Below are 18171 nucleotides of genomic sequence, written 5' to 3' on the forward strand. Positions count from 1 at the left end.
TGGGAGTGCAGGCTACCATTGACTGTTGATTTCACCTCAGGATTTAATACGATGGAGCCAAACATGAAGCTGATTGGAACAATTTAACAAAAGAGTGAGAACTGGAGTCTCCGGTGAGTGCTCGGCTCACAGACAAAGTCGTGTTTTTTCAGGTTTCCTCTGGCTTCCTTCCTCACTCTCTTAATCTCTCCCAGAAGTTATGGTGTCAAACGACCAAATGAAAACGCATTGTTACTTGGAAAACTCTCTTGGAAACATTTATGATAACATCAGTGCAAAACTCAACAAACCATACGACAAAGGTCAAGTTATTTGCATCATACTGCTACAACACACAGTAAGTTGAGGTATATGTAGGTACTCTCAAGCTAATTAAGATTGATCACATTTTTAATATCTCCAGTGTATGTGGCGTACGTCCTACTTCTTTTGATTCTGTTGTTATGATTTTGAATTGTTTTGCAGCAGTTGCTGGCCTGCTGCTAAACCCAGATATTGACCCAATTTCCCATTACCCCCCCCCCCCCCCATCTCTCTCTCTCTCTCTACAGGTTACACTGCACAAAGGAGGGTTTGAGGATTGAGTGAGTGGGAGGGAGAAAGTCAGTAGAGCTCTGTTATAACACTGAAGCAGAGACCGTTAAAGAAACTGCCAGCAGAGAGAAAGAGGAAGGTTTTTGCATTTTGAAATGCCATCCTGACCCTGACAACTGTCGACCTGTTACCTGTCAGGACTTTTTAAAACACGGCACAGAGAGGGGAGGAGAAGAAAAAAAGGGAAGCAACAGAAGGCAAACACAGCTGGTGGAAATATTCAGGAAAGAAAGAAGAGGAAACTGATACTGAACTGTGAACGCACTTCTGGACTAAAGTAAGAGGCATTCTTGTTGTTTTTCAGCTGACTTTGATTGCTTTGGATAAGCCCTAACATGCTGCATCCACAGGTTTAATTAGTTCCAGTATTCAAATTTGAGTGTTTCCACACTTTCAAATCTGCCTTTAAACTCATGATAGTTCCCGTTTTTCTTAACAAATGTACTCAATTTTTTGGAAATCCTAACATTCCAGTCACCTGCTTTCTTGTCAGCTGTGGAAAGCTATTCGTCATATTGTTAAGGTGCAAATGAGCATGGTTGCAATGCGGATAATCAACTATGTTACTAGACTGACGCAGTTTTCCTGGCTGCTGAACAGAGTGTGCAGAGACACCGGACTCTGAAATTCCATAGTGTTGGAATCTGCTCAGGGGATCTGCTTGATCTCACCACAGTCTGTTGCAGTCTGCTGTGTGAAAACGTGAAAAACAAGACTATCACACAGTCTTTGTAGTGTTTTGTTTGCACAATTCTGGCATTCTCTCTATCAGATTCATGGGGTATCACCTGAAAAAGATTGTTTATCTTATAACCTGAAAAGCCACTAAAATGTTGTAAATCCCCTCAGGATAGCAGGTAATGAGATTACTGGGCTTATCTTGATACAGATAACAATATGTCATTTGCATACAATGCTGTTTTGTGAGTATTTCTGTCCATGTATAAACCTTACATATCATCATTAGCTCTTATAGCTTCTGCAAGCTTTCCCCCCTCCTCGCAGGGTCTCTGTATGGAGGGGAGATTGTAATGAATATAGGTGAATGGTCACTTAATGATCTAGAGCCAGTTGTACAATTCTCTGTTTCCAACCATTTTTGCCCTAGAAGTCAGGAAATAATCGATTCTTCTGTATAGTTATGGAGCTTGATAACAACCACCCGAGGCATCTCTTTTCTTTGTCTCCCAAACCTGCGATGCGCACAGCCAATTTTACTTAAGCCTCGTTTAGTTTAGAGTCCCAGGAATGCAGGAACACCATTATTCAAAGAAGCACACTGGATCCTTACCTTTCGTCTTCTCACCTTATCCTTGAATTCTAATATTGTTCCTGCATCCGTGTCCACCCATGCTGATCAGTTTTGCATTGAGCGGCTCAGTGTTGTTTTCCGCCGCTGTTAACTTTTCAAGCCGCTCAGTAAGTTTCTCCAAAGTTTTTATTAAGAAGTACTTAAACTTCTCCTCAGTCGTAGACATAGAGTAGTGTTTTCTCTATTGCCAAGGCAATCAATATTTTTGGGGGGATTTTCAATAGATCCCACATCAATATGGTAGTCACTCAGTGTGCCATTACACACTGTATACTGTATTTAATAGACTGAAATAAAAATCTTTTTGTCAGTGAACATAGACAAACATGACAGATTTAGATGCATCAAACAGGACACAGGGTCAGCAATTCTCTCCACCACCGTCATCAAAAGGTGTTCTGGAGGCTTATATATACAGCTCAGTAACAGTTTGTAGGCTCTGTAAACCGATAAAAAACGAGATGCCATCATTTGCAAAACAAACTGTGTTAGGCAACAGTTTGACAAAGTGTTCCGGAGGCGTTGTAGTTCCATCCTTCACACACAAAGTTGTGAACCTCAGCCCATCCTTGCTTGTAAACGACTGGCCCTTACAAGGATGCATCTGTCGTACTCAGTCATGCAACTATAAACATGTTTATCCGTGGAATGTTCCAGACAGGTTTTTTGGAGCATCCGGCAACTTTCCCAGGCTTTGTTTCAACCTGTTTGAAACGTATTGCTGGCATCTAATTCAGAATGAGCATTTATTTACAAAAAACAATGAAGCTGATGATGATAAGGTTTTGCAGATTATCACAACCCATTCGATTCAGGTTTCTACTAAAAAATAAACACACTATTTTTTTTGCTCCAATTTTTTTCAATGAGCTGGAGTAAAAGATCGAAGATGATTACTGTGCACAAAAAAAAAAATTTCGATCAGATTTTCAGAACAAATTTACTGAAATCTGTGTTAGCAGCAGATCGTGTGCCTTGGGCAAGTCACAATGAAAGGCCATTCCAAATTACCAAATTAAAACAGTTTCTATCTCAATATATACCTGAATAGTGTGGAATTGATATAGCTAAGCTACTTGGCTCATTTTTATATAATCAGCAGCATACAGGAGGGGAGACATGTTTTCCTATTTTATAACACCGTTTAATAATTTGTACTTCCACTTACAGGGTATAAGTAAAATAACATTATATTAATACTATCTAAACACTCATTTATTTTCTGAATATCAGAGGCCCATATCAGAGGTCCTAAACCCATAAACTCATCTTGATTGAGGGGCTCCTCAAATTTTGTCACCCTCAGAGCTGGTTAATTTGGTCTATATGTCCATGCACTTTGGGTTGTGATGATGTTGACGAACAAATTCACATCAATATAGTTTGTTGGGCTTAGGGCCGTCGTGGTGGATCAATCACCCGGCTTCACTAGTCTGCATGTCAAAGGACTTTGGGTTAGGCACCAAACCACAAATTGCTCCTGGTGGCCATTCCAATGATGTGTGAGTGTTTTTCTAAATAGGTGAGCACAGAAATATTGTAGGGCACTGGATAGAAGCGCTCTTTTGCTCCTGATGAGCAGGTATGAACCATGCATGGCATCGTCTGTCATCAATGTATGAATGTATGTGTGAATAGTAGAACTCGACATGTGTTGTAAAGCACTCTGAGTAGTCGGTAGCTTAGTAAACACTATATGCAATCAATTTAACATTGAACAATTCTTATACAAAAAGTGAACCATATCTTTCCTATTAATACAAAGATAACAAAGTATAGTACATTTATCCATCTAAGCTTGAATTAAAAACATATTTAACTTTGTGATTAATATTTAGCCACACCGTATACGTACAACCTGTACGATATGTAATGACTAAAGTTGCTTTAAGAGCTATATTATTGTGAACAAATGTGCAAATGACATTAAGGCAAGCCATGTCTCATGGTGTAAAATGCAGATCTTAGTCACATCCTGTTACAGGTATGTTTACACTTATCTGTTGTTTCATAATCTCATTTGCATCATGTGGTTTCACACATTTGGTTACTCTTGAAAAAATATTCAAATCACCTCCAGGAAATAACTTTCACAACAGCACATCAGTGCCCTCACGGAATGTGTGACAGCTACAACTATTAATCTTTGGAAGTAGTTTGACTCTTATGACATGCTGAACAATGTAATAGCTCGTACAATAGCTTGAACTGTTGAAACAGTAAGTTCATGAAAAGTGTTTCTTACTCAAAAACTGAACTAAACTGAACTAAACTTTTTTGTGGTTTTTATGGTGTGGGTTGTTTGTTTTAAATAACATCCAAGCCATGCAAACTAATGCATGACTGAATTGACAAAGCCTGTGTTAGACGAGAGGGGGTTAAGCTCAGGTAAGACAATTTATAGAGGATGGTCATTTCTGAGTGATAAGGCATGTCCCAGTCTGCTTTCCAGTTAATTTCAAATCAGCGACCACAAGCTGAGCTAAAGGGTTTTAAGGTTCTGTTCGTTACCTTTTAGTTTTAGGGAAGTTACTGATGCCGTTCTCACAACTGATACAAAAGTCTTTTTAAACTCCCAGTGCCACTTATTGCAGAATTCATATCTCATATTTTGAACTCGACTGTCTTCACTTGTAGGAGTGGTACTGCAAGGAAAACAGCATATGTCCTTCCCTTGTACGAAAATGGCAACAAAACTGATCTGACTGTCATCCTGTGTCTAAATTGTGTTGCTTGGAGATTTTAGAGTCTTTAGTAAATAACTAGGTCAGGTCCTATCTTAGGCCAAAACACAGTATCATTTATTCAACAGCCCTGTTTTTAAATGACATTGCACAAGGCTTAGATAGAGCTGCACTTTTGAGAGACTTTTTCAAAAGCATTCAACACTATTGACCATTTCTTACATTTCAGAAAACTGTATTGGCTTTGATTCTGTCAGTTGTCAATGGTTTGAGAACTACCCCACTAATGTATAACAGTGTATAAGAATGCATGAAGTTTACTCTGATATTTTAACTATAAGTAAAGGTGTTCCTCAAGGTTCAGTGTTAGGTCCAATTCTGTTTACAATTTGTATAAATTATATCATTCCCATGTCTGAATCCTGCAAATTTCATCTTTACGCAGATGACACAGTTTTACATTGTAATACTTCTGTACAGTCAGCCATTAAATGTCTCCAGTTTTCATTAGATTTACACCAACTCAAACTGCACAACCAGAAATTAGTATTAAATTTAGACCATGACCAAATGGATGCTTTTCACCAAATCTACTTGTTCTGCAAATGGTACATGCATAGAGAGTGTGCCTCAGTATAAATATCTTGGTATCTGGCTAGCTGAATCTCTGCTTCAAGCACTACACTAAGACACTAATTGCCAATTTGAGACCAATATTTGGTTTCCTGTATAGTAATAAGAATTGCTTCCCTATTCACCACAGAAAAAATAATTGTTTAATCAACATTTCACATGTTCTTGAATATGGGGATGTTAAATATGGAAAAACTGATGCCTCTACATTGAAATTACTCAATGCCGTATATCACTCCGCCCTACGATGTACTAAATTGTGATGCCACCCACCATAACCAAAAGGTAGGCTGGGCATCTTTTTTGCTGTAGGATGGGACAAGCATGGGTTTTTATTCATTTATACATTTCTAATGGAAAGACTTCCACCTTATATCAAATATATCATAAGCCCTTCCTGTAGAAGTAACCTCAAAACATCTTTCTGAATTGAATACATTAACCTCTAGATTTATTTGGCGACGGAACAAATTTAGGATTGAATGCAAAACCCTACAATGAAGGAGGAATGACTCTATCCAATTTAAAAGTTATTGTTTTGCAGCCCAAATGAAACCCAATATTCCAGGGTAGGTGGAGAGACACTGAGCTTTCCATTATGAATGACCCTCCGATTCATGCAGTACTACCCCACAAAAACTTGATGGGATTCATAAATGATGCAAAGAATCCACTCCTCAACGCTTAGCTAAAAATATGGAATACTATTAGTGATGAGTATAAACTAAAAGATAAACTACAAATAATTCACTCTGTATGCATATTTTACTTTTTATATGAACCGCTGTCCCAATAAAAAAAATGTGGGTTTCAGTGCTGATCAACTTAAACTGACTTGAAACAATTTTTAGCATTTGACAGCTGCAGTCCAATAGCATCTGTCGTTGCCTTAGAGTACCCATATGTTGTCCACTGAACCCTTGGTTGTAAGCATGCTGTGTGTATGTGTTCTTATCCTTAGATGGAAGTCTACAATGTAACTGTAGCAACTGGGACATCAGAGTATTCAGGCACCAACAACTACATTTTTGTGACCCTGGTGGGGGAGAAAGGAGAGAGTGAACGCACCATTCTGGACAACCCTGGACTGGACTTCTGTCGAGGAGCAGTAAGTGTGTTTGTAATGGTGATTTAAACCGGGGTTCAAACTTCATAATCTGACGGACACAAAAATGCCCAATGTTTACCAGTGAAGCTTCTGCTATTTGTTCAATTGTATATCCAATCTCAAGACGTATGTTAGCATGAAATGTAAAAGCATTTTCTTGCGCTGGATCTGATTTGGTCATTCTAGCATTATTTGACACCCTAACGTCAGATCATGTGTCTCATCACTTAAATCTCTGACAGAAGTTTGGTGAAATATACATTGATGTAAAGCATCTGTAACTCCAAACTCAAACTGGAGCAAGTCTCAAAAGACATTGGGCGAGTGGTGGGGTACACCCTAGACAAGGTGCCAGTTCATCACAGGGCTGATATGTAGGGACAAACAACCGTTCATACTCACATTTGTAAATATGTGAGTATGTAAACTAAGGGAGCACTAAAAATCCATATTGATATTGACAGGTGGATAGCTAGTGAGCTGTTAGCAGACAGTGAGCGGCAGAGTCCTGCTGTGTGTGTAGCTGTGGCATTTTAACAGCTCATAGATAAACGATCTTGCGTGTTTATCTGATCGGCTCTTCTGATCCGGCTTTATAGAGACCTTTCAAACTTTTTACAACACATGTTGCCCGATAAACAATCATGTCACCCTTACAGCCACCTTGTGATCACCTTGTACGCTGACAAGTTTGGCAGGAAAAACCTCTTACAAGAAATACATGTTGTTATCTACAGTATAGCGATGAAACTATGTCCATGATAGATACCTACAATAGATTACCAATCAGACAATTTCAAGACCAATTCAGGACCAGAATCCTTGTTTGTTAACAGTCCCCTCCAAGAAATAGAAGTAGCTAACTCTGATCACTTCAGGGTCACATATCTTTGGGTTATGTTCAAAAGAATGAGATTCCAAATGTGTTTCCTGTGCAAGGTAGCTGGGTGGGGGCATGTGGTCAGGAGGCATCCTGGTCCTCTCCCAGGGCAAACTCAAAACTGAGGCAGACCCAGAATACAGTGGAGGGATTATATGAAGTATCCCAACTAGTCTGATAACATCTTGGGATCCCCTAGAAGAAGCAGAAGGACCAGGGTGAGGGATGATAATGGATAAAGGAGGGATCCGAGTATTCTGTGAATACATTTTGATGGTAAACCACGCCATTATCTAGTGATGGAATGACATTTGGAATGAGGGTCATTTTTGGTGACGGAATGAAATAGGGTTGATTGCTAGGGGGTGAACGGTGGCCAAGTTTACCTCAGCTTGAGAAGCTTGGATGGCTAGTCTCTGGTTTATGTAGGAAAGAATGAGTTCAAAAGGGCACAGGTGCAAATTCTGGAAGAGGAATATGGAGGGGGACAGGTTGGGCTGCTTGGTTTGAGATAAAATATGAGGCTTTCTGGATTTCAATGCTTTTTTCATTTTCTTATTTTCCATCTCTCCATCTCCATCAGGTAGATCAGTACAAGGTTACAAGCCCTTCACCATTAGGCTCCCTGCTACTGGTCAGACTGGAGAAACAGAGATACTGGGTGGAAGATAACTGGTTCTGTCGCTATGTAACAGTGGAACTTCCAGGGGAAGACACAGTGCTGACTTTCCCTTGTTACCGCTGGCTGATCGGAGACACCAAGGTGGAGATAAGAGAGGGAACAGGTAGGAAGGATTCCATTCAGAATTAACTCCTACTGGTAAGCTGGAAAGGAACGGCCATGTCAGCAAGGCAGCCGACTCTGCAGCTGCGTAATTGGAAAACTGTTTGAATTTTAAAATTTCTTGTGATAGGCACACTTCTAGCTCTGGGTTCCTCTTTTGTGCTGGCACATGGCCAGTAGCATCCAAATCAAATCAGTTTTTCTAAAAGGTTTGTTCACACCTCTACTCGTCACCTCTACTCATCTCTGTGGGCCCCCATTCTCAAACCTTGGGCCAGCAGGCATCAGCCCATGTATGTCTAACCTAACCTATTTCCACTTTCCTGTCTCTCTCCTCTACCTGCATCTGTAGCGAAGACACTAGCGAGTGACGACTCCTCCCCTCAGCTGCAGGCCCACAGGAAGACAGAGCTGCAGGAGAGGCAGAAGACTTACAGGTCCAACACGCATAACAACACACAGATGCATGCAGCTTCACTAACCTGAGCGGTTGCGTTCAAGATTTCTATCAGTACTATTCCCCTTTCACATAGGAAAAAGACACACTAACACTCACTAACATCTGACTTTTGTCTTATATCTGAATGGGTACAATTGACATTTACACACCCGGGTGGACATGCTAATTTTCTCCCCTTTACAGGTGTGATGCTATGACATCTGTTGAATTCAGGCTGCTGACTTGTTAATACTTCTCCATCCATCTCTGTTCAAGCAGTGTTCAGACATTGCTCAGTTGCCTATTTCTACGGCAACGCGCGCAGTTGTGGGCAAAAATAGACATGAAAACAACCTGTAGACATTCATACCGATATCATAGCAGTGTTTCACCACAGTTTTATTGTTTTTAATGTCTGTACTGCATGTGCAGAATATGTCACAGACATGTACAGGATACACCCATCTGGTGAGGGGCAGTTTATTTCTCTCACTTCCCTCTCTTTTCCCCTCGTGCTTCCCCTCGCTTACTCAAAGGAGATAAAGGAAAATCATGTCATTTATTGATAATTATCGAATTATCAATTATCAAACTCCATGTAAACTATATAGCAGGCATGCCTAGGATAATGAAGGCATCTGGCTGTAATCAAACTAAAATGATATCAATAGACAGAAATGTGTCGACCGCACACAAACAAACTCACTGAACTCATTCGCTCTCCAAAGTCATGATATAGTCTTTACTGTGGTTAAATGATTCGACCATCACTGAGCCCCACGTTCAGTGATTTCGATGTCAGATTTGAAAGATACGGAGCCCCGCTGGTGACATTGGTGAAAAAAAACACTGTTGCTTAATAATGCGTGGTCAAGAAGCTGCAACATCCTCATTAAATAAAAAGCAAAGAAGTCATTCACTGCTGCTGGAGGTGAGGGCTGTTGCGTTGGTAGTCAGACACCCGGTAGTCAGCAGTGTCCTCAGGGCTTTTCTTCTTCCCCTTTATCAGCCAACAAACTGGTTGTAACTGAGAAACTGTGATGTTTATCGCAACTTCGGCATTATCTGCTGCTTACCCTTTGTCACACCTCTCTACTTGCTAATTGGAGCAGCTAACCCATCCCCCCCCTTTTAGCGATCTGAACTGTGACTCATAAATGATATGCGAACAGTGACTTTTGTGAACCCTCTACCCCTCACTTGTATCATACTATGTGTTTATGTCTTTCAGATGGGTAACGTGGGCTCCAGGGATTCCCAAATGTATTGACGCTAAAACAGAAGCAGATTTACCCCAAGACGTCCGCTTTGACAATGAGAAGAGGAGCGACTTCGAACATTCCTTGCACTATGCGTAGGTGGTGCACACGCACATACATACACAAATAACACATAGTCGATTTTTTTTTTCCCTACATGAAAGTTTAGTTCCTACAATGTTCTGTATTATATGTGTATGAATCCTTCTTTCTCATTAGCTTGCTGGAATTGTCTCTGAAGAAACTGGCCATCAGGTTTGGGAAGTCCTGGAATGACCTGGACGATTTTAAGCGGATCTTCTGGAAGCTACGAAGTCCAATAGCTGGTGGGTAAAAATACACATCATATGTATGTGATTAGTTGGTGTTGTTCCTGGGACATCATAATCAATATTGCCCCAAGACTACAAAGAAACTGACCAATCACAGTTTTGTAATGTCATAATTAACCCTAACCCACCGATTGGTGGAAAAAGACCAGAAATGTATGTACATGAGAGAAATGGTCCTTTTAAACACCTCTTAAAGCTTTTAAAAGTTTTATTGTAATTTCTTCCTAAACCTTACCAGACAGCGACAGAAAAAATAAAATAAATGCAAAATAATACGTGAGGTTCACACCCACGTGACTGCAGTAGCCACAGGTGTAAATCACCTCTACCTTTGTTTAAGCAGCTCCAACAGACATCAGTCAGTCAGTACTGAGTTTCAAAGACAGACTGAAGTAAACGATGTTTAAAAAATAGCCGCTGTTGCTTGGCAGATCTGAGACCTGTCAGCTGCCTGATCAGTACTGCACATGTGCAACTCTCAACAGAAGCCTCCAGAGTCAATTATTCACCCTGTATGTGTGTGTTTGTATCAGAGTACTGTATGGAGCATTGGAAGGAAGACTGGTTCTTCGGCTACCAGTGCATGAATGGCTCTAACCCGAGGATGATCAAGAGGTGCAAGAAGCTGCCAGAGAACTTTCCCGTCACCCCAAACATGGTGCAGAGCTCCATGGCTCCGAGGACCGACCTGGACAAAGAACTCAAGGTGGATGATTGCTCTTCATCCATCTGTACAATTTAGGCTTAATATGACACGTTTACTGCTCTAATTGTTTCTCTTTTCTGCTTCCCTTCCGTCCAGGCTGGGAACATCTACTTATTAGACTATGTCATCATGGATGGGGTTCCCGCAAACACCATAAAGGGAAAACTTCAGCACATTGCTGCTCCACTCTGTCTCCTGTACCAACACCCAGATGAAGGACTCATACCGATTGCTATACAGGTAGATCACTTAGACCCATCATGCCCATAGACCCGTACTGAAATACTGAAGGAAGTCAACATATCACTGATGCATCCTGACAATACTGAAAACATGAGAGTATTGAATGAAACTACCGGGTTACAAGGTAAATGTGTGATCATTTTTTAAAACACATGGGTTGAACGGACGACACACTTAAGCACAAAAGGGCTAATGAACGAATGACGCACAGGTGAACACAGAATAAGGGCGGGAAAAGGGAAGACAGGAAGTGGAACGAATTCAACAAAATTCTACTAATTAAAAAGTAAATATCTGAACTGAAAACCATGACATCAATATAAAATATGGAAAATGTAATAAAAGAATGTAAACATGAGTAATATTTCTAAAAATGTGAGAATACCGAAGGTAAACCTGGGAACATTTTATAAACTTCTGAAAATACTGAATGTGTTTTTTATAGAAATGATAAAATATGAGAATACTGATTATAAATGTAGGAAGATTTTATTTAAATCTGAGAGACCTTTATGCCATTATTATTAGTATTTCTAAAAATGTGAGAATACTGAAGGGAAATGAGTTATCTGGTGACTTATAGCTGAACTTCCTTTGGTCTGGGAGGTTCTGAAGTTCAAGTTGTAGTGGAACAGGGCTGACTGTAATCATTTCTCCAAATCGTCCTCAGCTCGGGCAGATTCCATCCCTGGACACACCCATATTCCTGCCCAAGGACCCACCCCTGGCCTGGCTATTGGCGAAGATGTGGGTGCGTCACTCTGAGTTCCAGGTGTTCCAGGTGCTGTCTCACCTGCTCAGGACTCACCTGGTCGTAGAAGTGTTTTGTGTGGCTACTCTGAGACAGCTGCCAGCTGTGCACCCTATATATAAGGTGAACATCCACACAAGTCACATTATTTAGAATTATTGCTTTTTAGTCGGAGGATTTGATCAAAGTCTGTGTTTAGTTCTGTGGAGACTGGAGTTAATGTAAGTTTACAGTGAATGGTCAATATGACAGCATACAACACGCTCTCACTCCCAGCTTCAAACGATGCTCCGAGTGTACATGTCAGCAAGATTCTGTTGTCTTCACATTCATTGTCTATGTAGGAAGCCATGCAGTCCATTCTGGTAGCGACGCGGTGCTCTTCAAGAGACAGCATTGTGTTGTTGAATTCTTGCAAATTAGGGGCATCCAGCTGGACATGACACCTCTGTAAAACACTCGCATGTTAAAAAGATACGTGCATGGCTTATTTCTTGCGCCTTCAGAAACATTTTGTTGGGCTATTTCTGCGATATAAAAAAAAGTTTCCCAAACGAGCTGCCACGTCAGTTAAGCGGGAAATCCAGGGGCAACACAGCTCATGAGTGGCTTTCGTCCAATCAGGTGCAGCCACTGAGCATTTGCATTGTTGTTGAAAGGTGAAGTCTGTTTTGATCACAGGTGTGCAGCACTGGAAAGCGTTGCATGGCCTTGTGGACACTGTACCTTGACTCTGACTCAGTTTTGCATGCGAGGGGCTCTGAGGTCAAGTTACAGATAACAAATAAACAACATTCAGTTAGACTTTCAAAATAAAGTTTGTTGAAAAAAGATAACATATTATGACATATTATGATGTTACTGATGTTGTTAGGTTTAGGCACAATTGTACTTGGCTAGGTTAAGGAAAAGATGATGAAATTAGCATTTAAAGAAACAGGCACTCCAATCAGTCTTTGTGAGTAGGGTTTGTTCCTTGAAGTATTTTACCAAAGCATGCCACAGAAATTTAATGAAGACACCTGAGATCTATGTTGGACAAAAAATTGATGCTTCTGGTGTCTTACACTTTATTGTTTTTACTGTTGTAGATAACACTATTATGAACCCTTGTACCCTGAACATCTGTCTTTATTTTCCTGCTGCAGCTCCTGGCTCCTCATCTGCGCTACACTCTGGAGATCAACTGCAGGGGCCGCACTCAGCTCATCTCTGCTAATGGCATCTTCAAACGGGTGTGTCACTCAGAAACAGTACATTTGATTGGGATTTTCAAACTTAATTGATGTAGGCTTGATATATTTCGCCAGAGGCTATCATGGCTGGGTAATATGCTGATATTAAATCATTATCTTGATATAAACTGACATGTTGTCTTAGATATTAGATATACAGTAGTCATATCATGAAATGCAACACCTTCTCACTCCCAGTGTGTATAATAGGGCGGCTTAGTCAGTGGCCTTAAGCCTCAAACAGTGGCGCTCTACCCTAACCTTCTAAAGACTTGGTGTTTAGGGAAGTAATCAAATGTTATATGGAATGTAATATGACGTATTATCATAAGTAGCAAAACTACTTTGTTAGTTTTTAGATCATACTTTTGGTTAAAATAACTATGCTCAGTCTAACTCATGTTCCGTAACGTTTGTGACACTCGATCACTCGTGATTCTTGCTCACAAACTGGACACAGAAAGCTGTGTCCACTGTATGACGCAGCCAACTCTCGACCACTCCCCAACTCGGGCTTGGTCTTTATGCTGCTGCACTGCAGGCTCGTCACGAGTTATAGTTGTTATGTTATAGGTGTGACGTCAAGGTCACAAGTGCGGGGGCACTGACCAGGCTGCTGTAATTTTAGTATGGGGAGTGAGAACTGGCTGTGATACGGCATTAGTGTTATCTTTTCCTGGTTCATTACAGTAAAGTGATGTCACGATTTATGACTGTTCTACTTAATCTAATACTTAGTCATTATCAGAGATGGACAGAGTACTCTACCCCAGTACTTGAGCAAGAGTACAAATACTACTGGTCAAAATTTACTCCGTTACAAGTAAAAGTAGCTCAATCGACATGTTACTCGAGTAAGAGTAAAAAAGTACTTGCTTTTAAAGGTACTTAAGTATCCAAAAGTACATGCTTTTAAATTTACTTTAAGTAAAAGTAAGAGTAAGAGTAAATTTCTTATTTTTCACATCAATTAATTACTATAATTTATTTCTAAATGAATTTAAGGACCTTTTAACTCTTGTTTCTGAGAATTAACTCTTTGAAACCACCTGCACTGATGTGCTTGCTTTTAGAACCACAATGTTATATAAAGCCTGCAGAAACACCTATAAAAACAAACAAAAAAACATGAATGGGATCACAGGAGGACAGCAGATGTTGCAGATGCAGATGTTTATTAACAATCATTAAAACTGTAACCAAATGAACCTGCACCGTCCAACTAACTCTCTATCATTTAGCTAAGTTGGGAACTGGAACCCCCTCAAAGACCAATGTTGTCCCCAGACCACTGGTTGAGAATTACTGCTTTACAAAAAAACTACATCTGATGCAGCCATTGTCGCGGTTTTGCATTTGACAAACACAGTCGAGAGCGCGGCTACTTTGGTGGTATCCTTATGGGGAGGGATGACGTATTTCTGCTTTTACGTAGATCCCAGTGGAGAGCGTGCACTGTGATAGGTTTCCTTCTTTGACAAACACAGCTTGTGTCCAATAGTATTTTAGAAAAAAAAAAAAAAAAAAAAAGAGCAGACCTGAAAGTAACGAGTACTTTTCAGCCTTCCTAGAAATTAACTCGAGTAAAAGTAAAAATATTTGTCTTGGAAATGTATTCAAGTAAGAGTAATAAGTACCAAAGAAATCTAATACTCAAGTAAAGTACAAATCCTCTGGATATGTACTTAAGTACAGTACTCAAGTCAATTTACTCCGTTACTGTCCACCACTGGTCATTATATCCACATTACTGATGATAGCTGATCAAAAGAGATTTCATGTCTTTCACAAAACTGCACAAAATGATATTATTCAGCCACATTACCATGTGCTCATTATTAGCCTGTGATGTCCTGTATAAAAGAAATGAAAAACAAACTTAAATCACTTGTCAGTGATTGATCTGATGGTGCTCATGATGGTCATGTTTGTATGCAGGTTGTGTCCACTGGCGGTGATGGCCTGTTGATTCTGGCTCAAAGGGAGTACAAGGTGCTGACTTACCGCTCCCTGCAGCCGCACAATGACTTCACCGACAGAGGAGTTTCCCAGCTCCCAAAGTATTTCTACAGAGAACACAGCCTAATGTTGTGGGAGGCCATTCACGGGTACATAAAACACATCATGCACAGTTGACTTGACACCACGGCTGGGTCTGGTCTTTTCTGAAAGAAAAAAAGAAAAAAAGACTCATCAGATGGATCTGAGAGGTTTTAATAGTGAAGAGAGAGCATCTTTATCTTTAGCACCATGATTCAGTTAAGAGTGAAACACATAGTTTTATGAAATTTGATCCAGTTCCTCATATAAATATGTTCAGCATCTGGTATGACCACCGTCTGCTTCATGTGGTGCAACACATCTCCTTCACATAGAGTTGTTCAGATTGTTGATAGTATCTGTGGAATGCTGGCTCAGTCCTCTTGGGTTGGCTGTGTGAAGTTGCTGGATATGGGCAGGAAGTGGAACATACTGTCGCCCTCGTCCATCCAGAGCATTCCAAACATGCTCAAGTAAGCAGGCCATGCAAGGAGTACTAAAATCCTGGCTTTGGCCCTGTTAGCAAGAGCTAATGTGTGAGTTAACAGTTTGATTAAAGCGCGTAGGAAGCAACCAACAAAGCCAACCAATCGGAGGCAGAGAAGGGCAACGGTCTGCCCATTTGTGATTATCCCATCAGCAACAGTGTCTTACTCTATTCCATTTCTATGGCCATCATACGTTTGAGGTGGTCAAATCCTGCACGAGTTGACTTAATGTTGTTGATTTAAGGAAGTGAATTCTGTAATTACAGGATATCGCTGAGGTTCAAATGCATTTGTGCCTCTTCTTCTACCATGAGTCATATTTCTAACTCTACCTCTTCTTTCAGTTTTGTCTCAGGTATGGTGAACCTGTACTACCCGTCTGACCGTGATATGCAGGAAGACCTGGAGATTCAAGCCTGGTTCAGAGACATATCAGAAGAAGGCTTCACAGAGCTCCCCAACTTTGGTCTGTGCATTAAAAAATGTTTCCTATATCTAAACATCCAGGTTAAAAGATTTCTGGTCAAACAATTTTTAGATTGTAAGCATTAACATAACGGTCAAAAATTGAGACAATGTTATGTAAGAAATTTTGTAAATATTTTATTGGGACTCTGTTACCAAATATGAATAACTGTTAGAAATCGTGACATCTAAATATGTACATACAATGTGCAGTGTACAGTATGTCATTGTATTAGTGTTATTTTTTAAACATGCTTTTGTCACACTTGAAATCATTTATGATCCATTTTCAACAATGTCAAAAACAAAAAGTGGCTACACTAAAATATGTTGCTACACACAAGCACGCTAACAGTTCTCTGTTATTGCAGCTTTTCCCGTTGCGTGGTGGTTGGCCGCCGATGGCAAGGCTCACTACTGCCACCTGCTATAACAAAGCAAGAAAGAAAAGAAACAGAAGTGTTTTAAGAGGCGCTGATATCGATATTGATTATATTATCATATGGCAATTATCAAGACAATATCACTTATTGTTTTTTGTATTAATATCACAGTTATTGTCAATACCGGTAATCAGCAACACCCCTATGCTGAATATTGAGTCAGATCATCAGTTGACCCATAGTCTACAGTATCTATTTACATGTTAATATGTATCTAATTTTCATAATTAAGTACATTTATTGCCAGAAAACTACTTTTGATACGTATTAGATCATTTGCAGTGTAAATTATGAGATCCCTTGTGTTGAGGGTGGTGCCTACCTTATCTTTACTGCATCTCTACTCTGTGTATTGACAATAAAAGTTCAATCTAAGCTAATCCATTCCAATACTGGATGGTGGATGTGCTGTACGTTCAGGTCTGCCCAGTAAGCTCAACACCAGAGAGGAGCTCTCCACCCTGCTGTCAGTGGCCATCTTCTCCAGCACATCCCAGCATGCCGCGACTAACAATGGACAGGTGCTGGACACTCAGAGACACATACACTATATTGTTTATGATTTTTGTCAATGATGCTGTTAGATCTGAGATGCCCCGGTGAAGTTGGTCTTTTTCTGTTGATCTTTCTCCAGTTCGACTGGTGTGCCTGGGTCCCCAACACCCCCTGCACCATGAGACGTCCCCCGCCAACGGACAAAGATGCCGTCACCATGGAGATGATCATGGCCACCCTTCCTGATATCAGCCAGTCCTGCATACAGATGGCTATCACGTGGCATCTGGGGCGAGCACAACCAGATGCGGTGAGTCCACCCCTGCCTGGTTAATATAGTGTGAAATTGTGTATTAAACGAGGATTGTAATTTTAAGAAGCTCACGTCACTGATGAGTTAACCAAATTCGAGAAAAACACATTTTCTCACTTCCCTTGAAAGGTATTTATTCAAGTGAACCGTCGGGTTTTGTGTTTTTGCTCACTGCACAAAAAAAAAAATACGTAGAAAATAGTTCAGCAGCAGATTGCCCCAACTCCATCCACCCAGAAGTGCTGATCTAATGAGGATGATGGACTTTGCAGAGTTGGGTTGAAAAAAACTAAGCCTGGCTTGTAGAATCTTCCAAAGAACGGCCCAACTGATTGACCTGTACTACTGGCCTTTCTGACCTATCCGGACTCTCTGGTGACCTTGTGACATGGCCTTGATCTTAAGGCCTGGGGCCAGTAATAACTTGCAAAACACTTGTAACCTGGATGACATTTCAATCATTCATAAGCTGGCAGAGGCTACCATGCACGGTACCGGCTGTTCATCAGGAGCTATAACTATTCACACACACACACACACACACACACACTCACAAATAGTGAAATCTCCCTTTCACGGTCAAGGATCGAGTAGGTTCTATTTGAAATCACTGGCAGGTCACAGTGACCCTGATGTGATCAGATAGAGATTTTTCCAAATCTTGTGTCTCTGCCCACAGGTGTGAACAGAAAAAACAAAACAAAAAAACAAACAAAGAAACAGCATACTTCTGTCTAATATGTAACATTTATTGGACTATACGAATAGCAATAAACATGTCGCACAAGTCAGCTACTTGTATTTTTACATAGTATGATCGCCAGTTACTGTGGTTCAACTTTAAATTATAAGGAAATTTATTGGATTAATTAATATTAAACCGAACGCTGACCTGTTGACAGATTTATCTGTCTACTTACTTAACAAGATGCGCCTACCAAGGACAAAGTAGGCTCGTTTGTACAGA

The 18171-nt window shown here is 40.4% G+C and overlaps 1 protein-coding gene across 2 annotated transcripts in view; it reads left to right on the top strand.

Moving 5' to 3' along the window:
- Positions 1-18171, top strand: part of alox12 (arachidonate 12-lipoxygenase) — a 19495-nt gene continuing 1324 nt past the window's right edge. Inside the window, exons 1-15 of one of the 2 annotated variants that reach the window (XM_030430394.1) lie at positions 1-113; positions 552-871; positions 6185-6331; positions 7795-7996; positions 8348-8432; positions 9666-9788; positions 9913-10019; positions 10559-10731; positions 10828-10971; positions 11645-11848; positions 12874-12960; positions 14899-15068; positions 15833-15954; positions 16817-16917; positions 17031-17201. In XM_030430394.1, the coding sequence (XP_030286254.1) occupies positions 6185-6331; positions 7795-7996; positions 8348-8432; positions 9666-9788; positions 9913-10019; positions 10559-10731; positions 10828-10971; positions 11645-11848; positions 12874-12960; positions 14899-15068; positions 15833-15954; positions 16817-16917; positions 17031-17201 (1836 nt within the window). In that variant the 5' untranslated portion in view covers positions 1-113; positions 552-871. Of the gene's footprint in view, positions 114-211; positions 338-551; positions 872-6184; positions 6332-7794; positions 7997-8347; positions 8433-9665; positions 9789-9912; positions 10020-10558; positions 10732-10827; positions 10972-11644; positions 11849-12873; positions 12961-14898; positions 15069-15832; positions 15955-16816; positions 16918-17030; positions 17202-18171 lie in introns of those variants that run through there. The other variant, XM_030430395.1, reaches the window with a different exon arrangement.

This window comes from Sparus aurata, chromosome 10 (assembly GCF_900880675.1).
Source record: "Sparus aurata chromosome 10, fSpaAur1.1, whole genome shotgun sequence".
NCBI classification, from domain to species: domain Eukaryota; kingdom Metazoa; phylum Chordata; class Actinopteri; order Spariformes; family Sparidae; genus Sparus; species Sparus aurata.